At 42.0% G+C, this 13126-nt stretch overlaps 1 protein-coding gene across 5 annotated transcripts in view; it reads right to left on the reverse strand.

Moving 5' to 3' along the window:
• PRKN (parkin RBR E3 ubiquitin protein ligase) overlaps window positions 1–13126 on the reverse strand; it is a 1645966-nt gene that overhangs the window by 752353 nt on the left and 880487 nt on the right. For all 5 annotated transcript variants that reach the window (XR_007512454.1, XR_007512451.1, XM_049852588.1 and 2 more), the window contains exon 6: window positions 6856–6971. Coding sequence is in view for 3 of the 5 variants with exons in the window: in XM_049852588.1 (XP_049708545.1) it covers window positions 6856–6971 (116 nt within the window). In the remaining 2 variants the exon portion in view is untranslated. The remainder of the gene's footprint in view (window positions 1–6855; window positions 6972–13126) is intronic.

The raw sequence follows: 13126 nt of genomic DNA on the forward strand, positions 1-13126 counted from the left end.
TAGTACCTTGTCCTTCTATCAGCCTGTAGGTTTTTCTAAAGGAGACAGACTTGAACGCAGCTTGGTTTTTTCAACAGTCTTTTTTCTAGATAGGCACACAGTGGCAAGTTTAGACTTTTTCCTGCCCCTAAATCTCATCTTACTGCCAGTATTTTCCTTTTTGAATCCAAGTTCATTTTTGAACCTCACCAGCTATCCTTGTAAATTATAGGACAGAAGATACTGGAATACTTTAGTGGAGTGTGTTGTAAACAGCAAAACAATGGAAACCATACAGATCTTGGTTTTTATGTTGGTTCAGCCACTAACTTCTGCTATAACCAGATGAATTTTTATAATGACTTAGCCTCAATATGTTTATCTGCAAGATGGAAGTAGAGCCCTTGTGGTGCAGTGGTTAAGAGCTCAGCTGCTGGTTAGAATCTACCAGCCGCTCCTTGGAAACCCTATGGGGCAGTTCTGCTCTGGCCTATAGGGTCAGTATGAATTGGAATCTACTCAATAGCAATGGGCTTACGGGTATAAAATGGAAGTAAAAGTGATATAAAATAAATTTAGGGAAAACATTACAAATCCTTAAAACATCACAAAGATACTACATCTTACTATCAAAGAAAGCAACACAATCAGCTTTTATGTAAGGCTTTACGCAAGGAATACAGTCTCTTTTCTGGAAGGGTTTACGGCAGTACTCCCTCAAGATTAGATTAGAGAAGAATGCCCCAACTTTTCCACCAAAGACTTGCTTGAAGCCTAAGTAGACAGAACTTACTCCCATGGTGTCTGGAGCACAGTGTGAAGGAGCCTACTTCAAGCTACAAGACACAGCTTTGAAATTTCCTCTTTTATCTTAAAAAATTACATCATAAGTTCATTCTGTTCTATAATATACTCCCGTTTATTAAAATAAAAATTTGGTATTCCTCATCAGTTAGATTATTTGGCTTACTTCTCTCTATATTGCTACATAAAATTGGCACTCCAAAATACCCTTGCCCCCATAATTAGATGAAGGCGTATCTTGCCCCGGCTTAACCTACGTTACTTCCGAGTATGCATACCATTGGTTGGTGCTAATAATAGGCAAAAAGGTACAGACCTGTATACTCACACAAGGACTCTAGACCTACAACACACACACACACACACACACACACACACACACACACAAATTGCCAATGAGTTTTCATTAGGGAAATGAAGCCAAAAAAAAAAAAAACCGATGGCCATTGAGTCGATTCCGATGCATAGCAACCCTATAGGACAGAGTAGAACTGCCCCATAGAGTTTCCAAGGAGCACCTGGTAAATTTGAACTGCCGACCTTTTGGTTAGCAGCCATAGCACTTAACCACTATGCCACCACGGTTTCCGGGAAATGAAGCAACTTACTGGAAAAGACTATGTAAGAGGTTTCGGTTGAATCATAACTGAGCGTAACTGGAATCTGACTGCGCTATCCACAGCCCAATGCCTGGACAAGACCACCGGTTCCCATCTGACCGGGCTATCCACGGCCCAATGCCTGGACAAGACCACAGGTTCCCATCTGACCGGGCTATCCACGGCCCAATGCCTGGACAAGACCACAGGCTCCCATCTGACCGGGCTATCCACGGCCCAATGCCTGGACAAGACCACAGGCTCCCATCTGACCGGGCTATCCACGGCCCAATGCCTGGACAAGACCACAGGCTCCCATCTGACCGGGCTATCCACGGCCCAATGCCTGGACAAGACCACAGGCTCCCATCTGACCGGGCTATCCACGGCCCAATGCCTGGACAAGACCACAGGCTCCCATCTGACCGGGCTATCCACGGCCCAATGCCTGGACAAGACCACAGGCTCCCATCTGACCGGGCTATCCACGGCCCAATGCCTGGACAAGACCACAGGCTCCCATCTGACCGGGCTATCCACGGCCCAATGCCTGGACAAGACCACAGGCTCCCATCTGACCGGGCTATCCACGGCCCAATGCCTGGACAAGACCACAGGCTCCCATCTGACCGGGCTATCCACGGCCCAATGTCTGGACAAGACCACAGGCTCCCATCTGACCGGGCTATCCACGGCCCAATGCCTGGACAAGACCACAGGCTCCCATCTGACCGGGCTATCCACGGCCCAATGCCTGGACAAGACCACAGGCTCCCATCTGACCGGGCTATCCACGGCCCAATGCCTGGACAAGACCACAGGCTCCCATCTGACCGGGCTATCCACGGCCCAATGCCTGGACAAGACCACAGGCTCCCATCTGACCGAGCTATCCACGGCCCAATGCCTGGACAAGACCACAGGTTCCCATCTGACCGAGCTATCCACGGCCCAATGCCTGGACAAGACCACAGGTTCTCATCTGATCCCAAAATGATAAGAATGAGTTACATTGTTAGAAGACAACCATTTGCAATGTCTCAAACATTTGGTGGATAAAGAACTTTGTATAATTCTGAAACATAAAATGCGAAAGATGACCAAACTTACAACGTGAGTTGGCAAGAGAAGTCTACGAAATGACAAAATGCTTTCAAACTCTTTTTATTAAATGAGTGGATGAATATATGGATGAATGAATGAAGGACCAAAACAATGTCAAAAGACTGCTAAATCACTCTCCAGCAGGAACACCAGGAGCAAGTACAAGTGGACATGGAGAGAATTCTTTCCTAATCCACAAACCAAACCAAAGCCAAACTCACCGCCATGGAGTCACCTCCAACTCATAGCAACCCTGTACAGACATTCCAGTGGTGCACCTTCCAACCTTCCCAGCTGTTCTTGCCATTTACTGTACAGAGAAAACAGGGAACATGCTGTGAACAGAGAAAAACAGTGGAAACCCCACAGACCTTGGTTTGTATATTGGTCAAATATCATAGTAATGATTCTTTTTATTTTGTATGTTTTCAAGATTTTAGATTTATAAAACGAGAACAATACTACTGTAAAGGAGAGCAGAAATAATGTTTTCCCCTGGTGTTCCCTGATGTCAGGGTGATGCCAAGAAACACACCCTGGGTTGAGGAAAGATCACTATGGCTTTGCACATGCCATTTCTGTATGGCTTAACATTGTTATTTCTGAGTCAAGGTGAGGAACCTGGAAATACTCTGAACCTTTGTGATGTGATTTCTGTAGGAAATACTGAACAATACAGCAGTCCTTCCTTCCAGGAATCTCATTTCTGTACTTGATTCCAGTTTCTGCTCTTCGTGTGCAATTCATTATTTTTTAATTTATAAACCTAAGATGACGCCTTTTGAATTGTGGTGTTGGAGAAGAATGTTGAATATCATGGACTGCCTAAAGAACAAACAAATCTGTGTTGGAAGAAGTACAGCCAGAATGCTTCTTAGAGGCAAGGATGGCGAATGCTTCTTAGACACAAGGATGGCGAGCCTGCGTCTTACATACTTTGGACATGTTGTTAGGAGGGATCAGTCCCTGGGGAAGGACATCGTGCTTGGCAGAGTACAGGGCCAGAGGAAAAGAGAAAGACCCTCAAGGAGGTGGACTGACACAGTGGCTGCAACAGTGAGCTCAAGCATAACAATGATTGTAAGGATGGCTCAGGACCAGGCAGTGTTTCGTTCTATTGTGCACAGGGTCGCGATGAGTCGGAACTGACTCGATGGCACCTGACAACAACAACAAAGATGACCTTGACTGATGGAGTAAACAGATTTGTTCTACGGAAAGAAGATCCATTCACTCCTGTAGAGAAGAAGATACTGCAGGGCAGTACACCAGCAGGGAGCCTGGGGTTCACAGACGCCTCGGGGGTATAGCCATTTAACTATTTCACTTTCCTCTTTAAGGGAGACATGAAAGCCTTTTACAATGAATGTAAACTGAGAAGAAACACATCATGCACCGTAACTAAATTTTTGGTCTCAAACCTAGCCACAAAGGATGCAACCATCTTATGTATTTTGTCTACATGTTATAACCACACATGTGTGATGCGGGGAGGCAGTGCCATGGAAGACCTCATCTCCACAGGCAACCTCAGACCTGCAACCCAGGTTCTCCTTGACAAATCTGTCTCTAAGCTATGAACTAGGAAGATCCCACACTTCTCTAGTCCTGTAGAACCAGTCAGGGCCTTGTAGATTATCCACTTTGATTCCTGGATTTCATAAGAAAGCTGAGATCAGGCTACTCTAATAAGGCGAAAGAGTCCGCTTCGTGGCGTCCGGGCCCCTTGGACCTAAGTTATTCGGACGCTCTGAGTATTATTGCTAAAAAGGGAGATGAAAGTGATGTCAGTTTCTTATACAAGAAGATATGCTCGTAAATCAGTAATAAATAAATAGAATTCCTCCCTGCCGTTAATATGACGGGGGACTAGGGAAACATATTCATAAATAAACTGACACTTTCTTCAGATTTTAATCTATTGTGGGGTTAATTGTGTCTAACTTACTGAATGATACACGATTAAAACACACAAAAATAAACAAAATAATGATGAAATATAGATACTAAGAACTTCATGTTCACATCCATAATTAATCGTGACTCTTGGTTTACCTCCAGGAAGATACAATATTTCAAAGTCAAAGCCAAAAGAAAGTTTTTAAACATAAATTCAAACTGAGTAAACTTTTATTAAGACACACTGATATTACAAATAGTGAATACAAAAGTAATTGCTGACTCAAGATCTATTTTCCAGAATCTTTTTTGAACTTTCACACTGAAGATAGCTTTGCGATATTCTCTAACAATAAAAAATACAAATAAACGAATGAAAAATGCTCTAACTTGTTAATAATAATTTAAAATAAAACAAGTATTAAGGATAAATAATTTTCTTTATTAAATGGGAAAAGACTAAAAATATAAATATTTTTTGCAAATAATTTCCAAAAGGGTTTTTGGAAATAATTCAGGGAGGATAAGATTCAGGAAAGGAGGCTACCACAATCTACAATGGTGCCTTTTTAGGGAAGGAAATTTAGCGATATGCATCAAGAACCTTAAAAATATCTATAACCACAAACCTTCTACATCCATTGCTATGACTCTGTTCTTAGATTTGAAGCACACCAATATCTGTATAAATATTTGTAAGCATAGATTTTAAGCATACTGATATCAGTATAAATATTCAACATATTTAAAAAACTAGAAATAATCTAAATGCCCAACAATAAGGAAATGGTTAAATAGAGTATTCTCCATGTGAAAAATCAATGGAAACCATCAATGAGATGAACTGACACAATACCCGAAACAAGGGAGTCAACTTCAACATATTTAAAAAACTAGAAATAATCTAAATGCCCAACAATAAGGAAATGGTTAAATAGAGTATTCTCCATGTGAAAAATCAATGGAAACCATCAATGAGATGAACCGACACAATACCCGAAACAAGGGAGTCAACTACACCAATAATCACGAAGACGGTACAGGACCAGGCAACGTTTCATTCCGCTGCACACATATTGCTGGGTCGGAGCCACCTGGGCAGCATCTGTCAATATAGCCATATTCCATGTGATAGAATCTTAGGTACCTATTAAAAATTTTTGTTTTCATGGAATATTTCATGACAGGAAAGATTTATCATGCTGCTGCTTTAAATGGAAAAAGCCAAATACAAAAATACATCTCCAAAATGATAACAATTTTACATACAGAAGTATCCACCCCATACGACGTACAGGCAAATATTCAGGCGTAATCAAGATACTGGAAAGAATTAAACCAAAATATTGCTAACCATGAGGGTAAAAATAATTTTCAACATTTTTTATAATTTATTGTCAGTGAATTACTTCTAATTTAAAAAGCAAAACATTATTAGAAAACAACAACAATAATCACCAAAGTACAACTCAGAGAACTGGAGGGTTCTTGTGCACATAAATCCATCGACATAAGAAGGAAGATTCACTTTCTCTGTCCTATAGCTAGGACATCCGTTCTGTTGCCCTATACAAGAAGGGACCTTATTCAATCAAAGTGTTGCTTATAAACATACAATTAAACCTGATGGAATACAGGAGCTTCTGTTTATAACACCTCGCAAAAGTAATAATACATCTTATTTCAACAGCCAATATCAGTTTTTCAACAAATATCTCCCTGTGTACCTGGGAGGCTCATTTCTTCCTGAAGATGTGGTAAGCTGTACATGTGGAGGTGACACCTGAGCAGCAGTGAACACAGAGGGCAATTCTCACGGAAAGATAATATGATCATTGCCACATAATTTAATGCCATCTTTATCAACTTTAATGGAAGGTTTTAAAGTATGGGCTGATGGGCTGCATTCTGACATAAAGAAAAATATTTTGAGTACACCTATGAAAAAGTGAGTAGTGATTTTAATATCATATTGCTTTCAAAGCAGTTGATATTAGTTTCCAAGCAATTGAGCCTTCCTTTTTAGCACCTTCCAATTCCTTTCCTGAAATACCAGAAAAAAGTCATTATTGCTCCTCTTCCTCCATGTTGAAAGTGTTAGCTGTAAGCAATCACTCCCCCTACCAAGGAGGTGGAAATGGTAGGTTCATTAGGCAGTATTTTTTTTTTTTTTTAAACTCACTAATATGGATACATGAGTTGGCATTTGAATGTCAACTAAGATTACACTACTTTAAACATAAGTCTAAACACTACACAGAGCCTAAAATATCCTTGGACTCTATTCGATTGCTAACAAAACTATTTCACACTTTCAATACTTACATCACATTAAAATGGACCCAAACTGGGACATTAGCAAAACAAAGGCGACCTGTCTCAGGACAGAGAATCCGAAGAGGAAGGGTCACTGGGAGAAAAGCATTGGGAAAGAACGATGTGGTGAGTGACAGTTTTTTCAGATCCTTACCTGACGTCTGTACATGTAATGCAGCTGATGTCTCGACTATTTGTTGTGATCAGGTTCAAAGCTACTGATGTTTCATTGTCAGAGGTCGGGTGTGCACCACATTTAAAGAAAAATTCCTGAAAGAATGAGAAATAAGGTTACAAACTTGGAATTCCTGCTGGTCATTTTTCCCTCTCTAGACATTTCAACAGTAAGCAGTATCTTCTGGCAAGTGGAGAAATCTGTTATTAGGTACGTGAGCTGGAAATAAATCAACACCAAGTCCTTTGAGAAATACTATTGCCCCTCAGATAACTAGTCAATGATTCCCAAGTTAGAAGGGTCCCAGTGTGTGTACTTAATTATCTCTTCTTTTCGTCTTTAAACCAGCCAGCTGGACGAAGACTTGGTGCCCTTAGCTTAGCAATGCCCTCTATGAGAGTCTAGTGGAATAACGGAATATGAATGCAGGAGGAAACTTATCTCACAAATGAGGAAAAGGGGGGCCCTGAGCCATAAAATGATCCGCCCAAAGTCAAATGCTAAGGGGTAAAGCCAATAAGTGGCCCAGGCTTCCAAAAAGGAAATCAGTGCATCTTCTACAGCATCACTACACACTTGGTCATTTAGCAAGAAGAATGTATTATGGAGGAAGGAATCTAGAAAACTCCGCTATGAAGGAGTGTGCAAATACGTATGAACGTACAGCCGTGGGGCAGAGCACAGCATTCCAGCCTGATCTAGAGCCATCTCCTTTCCCTGCCTTGCTCTAATCCACTGGCTGTTGGTGGACCCCAACTCCTGGGGACCCCATGTGTGTCAGAGTAGAACTGTGCTTCATATGGTTTACAATGGCTGATTCTTCAGAAGTAGATTTCTAGGCCTTTCTTCCAAGGCCCCAGTTAGCAGTCCAGCACCTTAGCTATTTACACCACCTGGGAGACCCTTCCCAGGTGAAACAAAGATTCTTACTGTTTATGTCTGGTCAGGCCTCTGCTGCCTACTCCCATGCCAGGCAGCAGGGGGTGCCCTAAACTGTACTTCTCCCTTAAGTTCTTTTCCCCAGCCATTTCCTGTGATAAAAACCAAAACCCATTGCCACTGAGTCGATTTCAACTCATAATGACCCTATAGGACAGAGTAGAACTGCCTCATAGAGTTTCCAAGGAGTGCCTAGTGGATTTGAACCGCTGACCTTTTGGTTAGCAGCCTTAGCATTTAACCACTACACCACCAGGGTTTCCATCCTATGATAAGCGCAACCAACCAACCAAGCTCATTCAACTCGATTCTGACACAGAGCGATCTTACAGGACAGAGTAGAACTATAACACACACCTTTATTTTAACTTTTCACATAGGACACATTTTCTTCCTTGATAACATTCTCCTTCTCTAACAAAAATTTCCTTTTCACTTTTCTTATTTTCTTCCTTCTGCTATATTTCTATGTTTGTTCACACACCCATTCTTCTCGTTCATACACCAGGGTGTCTGGACACTCAGTGTATGCTTTTTGGCAAATAGTCTCTATGCCTTCCATAAAGCTAAGATTTGTGAAGCTCAATTTCCTGCTACGGAATCCATTTTCCATAAATAGACTACAGAACGATAGCAGTACCTCTGCACACCATACATACTCATACCCCAACTTCATTTGTTTATGCTGCTGTTGGTAGCTGCCATCCAATCAGTCTCTGACTCATGGTGGCCCTATGTGCAATGGAACAAGACACTGCCAGGTCCTGAACCATTCCCATGATTGGGTGTGGATCAGACCATTGAGAACCACAGGGTTTTTATAGGCTGATTTTTGGAAATAGATCATCAGGACTCTCCCCCTAGTCCATCTTACTCTGGAAGCTCTGATGAATCTGTTCCGACTCAGAGCAACACACAATCCTACCCTGACAGACAGGTGGAGGTGGTGCTTGAGGTGTGTTACCTGGAAACTGACCAGGTCCCCGATATAAAAAAAAAAAAAATATGGAACGGGAGAATTCTACCACAGAACAGCCAATGCCTCACTCATTTTCCCTTAATACAATAGACCCTGTATGGGCAAACTTGTAAAGGGTCAGACAGTAAGCATTTTCACCTTTGCAGGCCAAATGGTCCCTATCACAACTATTCAAACTCTGCCTTTGTAGCCTGAAAACAGCAGTAGCCAATATGTAATGGATGAGTATGGCTGTTTTCTAATAAAACTTTATTTACAAAAAGAGATGCCAAGTGGAATTTCTCCTGTAGGACACAGTTTCTCCATCCCTGTACTAGACCAAGAGGCCTTTATGGAATGCCTTATTTATATTTTTATCCTAATAGAGCCTGGTCTAGGATAGGCATTAAATATATTTTCTTAAATCAAAAGTTAATAAATGTATTTAATAAACGCTATTGGCATCCCTTTACAAACTTGGTATCACCGCCTTAATTTGTTCTTTCCCTATTTGTAACCTAACCTACCTCATTCTCCTCTAACCATGAGATGCTGTGAGCCACGCCTGTGGGTCTCAAACTATGGTGTCTATCAGAATCAACTGGGGGTTGGGGGGAGGGATTGTTAAACTAGAGTGCGCTGGACCCACCCCCAGGGTTTCTAATTCAGTAGTTCTTGGGAGGGTCTAGGACTTGCCCTTCTAACAAGTTTCTGTTCCTGGCTGGGAGCCTGTTACTGCTACCTGGGGACCATATTTTGAGAACTATGGAGTTACACCAACATAGTGGTGAAGTCAGTAAACTATTATTCTCCCAAAAGACCTCAGCTGCGGCACACCTTATTTACCCATTGCTGTCGAGTCGATTCCGACTCACAGTGACCCTGTAGGACAGAGTAGAACTGCCCCACACAGTGTGCAAGGAGCACCTGGTGGATCTGAACTGCCAACCTTTTGGCTAACAGCCATGACTCTTACCCACTGCACCACCAAGGTTTCCAGACATTGTTTACTGCACCTGAAAATCATGCAACGTCTCAGGTAAATGTGTTAGTCTCCAAAATCTGGAGCGTGTCATTTTACACAGGAGAATCCTGAAGCCAGGTACTTGGAATGGAGGAAGAACACTCCCAAGTCTTGACATGACTGGGACTTCTAGCAGGGGTCTGAGCCAAACCGTTTTTTGTCCTAAGTGACTCCATCTTGGATATCTAAATGCAGTCTGTCATTCAATGCAGTTTGTGACTTCTCTGAAATTATCCACTATACCCTGACCTAGAAAAATGTAGTTTTACCTACCCTACTCTGCTAAAGGAACAACTTGAGGTCAGAAATCACCCATGTCAGAAAAAGGTTATCCCAGACCTCTACAGGTGTCAGACCTGGTGTTAATCACGTGACCTTAGCCACTGATTCTAAGATGACCCCTCTTAAGCCCCTTAAACCATGCTTGTATTTTCAAACCCTTTCTTCTAACTAGTTTAGCTTTTCTACATCAGGAGCTTTTTCTTTCCCTTTGAGCATAAGAACGCTTAGCATTTTCACTTGTGGTTGTTTTAGCCTTTCAACAAACTCTTTGCTTTCATCCTTTAGCAAGGTCTGCCAGTATAATACAGATCTAACTCCATTATTCTTCTCCTGACCATGTCTCAGAAGCTGGGCTACAGATGTCTAGATGCCAGGAAACATGTGATTTTAGTGGTCAGCCAGAATCCTGTCACTTGGAGCCATCCTTGCAAAAGAGGTCAACCCCAGTAAGGATAGTCAGCTGAGACCCTACAACCTGCATCGTCGTAAATGTCAACCAATCAAAAATGTTTTAGCTGTACCCTCTGTTTGCAGTTTGTTTCTTTATAAGCTTCTGTATCATTGCAGCCCTCTGAAGCACGTTCTTCAGATTACTTGGACACCACGTCTTCTCATTTTGCAAGATGCCTTTCTCCATAATAAAACTCTTTACAATTAAAAAAGACTCAAGGTTATTCCACTACAACAGAACCCAGGATGTTCTTAACTACAGGCCACTTACCAATCCCAGATGCTATACCTGTTCGTTTGCCACAGCAGATGAGGCCAAATGACTACCTGTGCTGTCCCACCTGGGACAGGTGATATGTTAGCAGACCCACCTAGCTGCAGTACTCCACCCCTCCCGCACCCATGAGGGTATTTCCATAGCCCTGTTATAACAGATGGACAGTCCAGTGAGGGCGAGGGAGCCTAGTTTAGGATGTATCTTGGGAGTCCTGTCCATGGGCCCAGGTTCTTCTCTACAACAGCATGGGGATCATGCTGGTTTGTTTTTGTTTGTTTATTAAATATGCACGCTATCCTTTTTGCTCAACCTTTTAAAATGCTACAAATCCTTCAAAGGCCAGTTGAAGGGTACTGAAAAAGAGATGCAAAACAATTCCCAACCATCAAAACAAAGGGTTTGGATGATACCACTGACCCTTATGAAATACGTTGAGCTAGCTCCGACTGCTTTTTGTAGACATAAAAAAAATTCACATTCATAACATAAGGTAATTCCTCAAAAATAGCTGAGTTGGCTGGACTATTGAGGAGGTATTTCATATACAGATAAACAGATAGATGGTATTTATATTTTTTCTTAGCTTGCAGAAAGCTACTGGTAGACATTCAGCTAACAAATCACAAATTGCTTTAACACCAGATAAAATTCAGCCAGATAAAGCCCAAAATTCTTTTTATAGGCATGAGGAAGGTAGTGAATTGTTACAGATAACTCTATAAGAAGTTAAAAGTATTAGAAAATCCCAGTAATTTATCCAATATGATACGTGGCTAGGTGGCAAAAATGCTTAACTGCTCAGCTATTTAACTAGTCAAAAGGTTGGCAGTTCAACCCACCCAAAGATGTGTCAAAAGACAGGCCTGGCAATCTGCTGCTGAAAGTTCACAGTCCTGAAAACTCGATGCAACAGTTCTGCTCTGCACACATGGGGTCGCTATGAGTTGGCATTGATGCCACAGCAACCAACAACAACAATAACATATGAAATATGTAGGTCTCATCAGTGAATTGCGGGGCTTTCTCCACTAACTTTTATTAAAGGAAGTTTTTCTATAGCACCAGAGTAATCGTCAAGAACTCTGAAGGGTCTTAGATTTTACCGTACATGAAAAGGTAACAAGTTAATGTGCCACAGTATCCTGGATGCTGACAGAAGACAAGAGATCCCTAGGCCAGAGATGAAGGACGGGGAGCAGAGGCAGAAGGAGCACGAGCATCTGGATTATGTCCATTCCTCTTGAACCATGACTCCCACGCGCACGCACGGGAGGGGCTGAGATGGGTTCTGCTCCGGAAGTGGGCTTGCATCGAAGCTGAGGAACCTGAGCTTAGGGCAGCTAAAAGCAAATCCTGCTTTAGTCCTAAAGGGAAACACTGTCCTTACTATACTGGATAGAAGCAACTCTGTCTTTTGCCCTGGAGGAAGACACTATCACTATCTTCCAAGGCAGTTCTTTATACAACTTCCTTGAAAAGATGTCCAGAACAAAAGCATAGCTAGTGTCTCCCTCACAAGATATGCAGAAATAGGAGAGACAAAAGGAGAGTTGTCTCCAATAGCAACAAAGCCTTTTTTTACAGACTAATTACCCCAGAGGTCTGGTCATTTCCTGATCTAAAACCATCTGTGAGCTATGATTTCCAAAGTTCTATCTCTGACATTTCCAGTCTGCATTCCAAGAAAACAATAATGCAATATAAAAGGGAACTAAGAAAGCCTACCCTGAAGACCTCAGATAGGTCACTTACATAAGGGTGTCGTCTCATGGACAGCTACATGAGTCTATTTGATTCAAATTCATTTTGAATTTTGTTTTTCTGTGTTTTGTGTCTCTTGATTATTTATAGGCTAAAAATCAAGGAAGCCAAAGCCAGAAAAGTCTCCTACAATGAGTCCAAGAAGATCGGTCTGCAAGCTGACCAGCAGTGAGGTTCCGGTCACCAGGGACACAGCCCACTCTCATCCCGAGTAGTTACACAAGGAAACAGCTTTCACTGTGCCTAGTAACGGCACATACACCCAAGGCCGAGTCACTCGAAGTGCCATTTCTCTAGTTCCAGTGGGTGTCGGGGGTTGGCCAATAAAGTTACTTCTAGTTCATTTGGGAAACAGTCCCTCGGGAGTTCAACAGGGTTAAAAAAAAAAAAAAAAGTCCAAGTTGATTAGAGGGACATCTGTCAATTCTAGTGAAGGTCTGTGCAGAATCCTTAACTCAAGGTAAATAACTAGTCTCAAAGGAGCCCACCCACCTTTTACAAATGCCAGCTCACAGAAAAATCATATACAAAACCAAAAACTAATCATTGGATTTAAAGT

The sequence above is a fragment of the Elephas maximus genome, chromosome 1 (genome assembly GCF_024166365.1).
Source record: "Elephas maximus indicus isolate mEleMax1 chromosome 1, mEleMax1 primary haplotype, whole genome shotgun sequence".
Taxonomy (NCBI): domain Eukaryota; kingdom Metazoa; phylum Chordata; class Mammalia; order Proboscidea; family Elephantidae; genus Elephas; species Elephas maximus.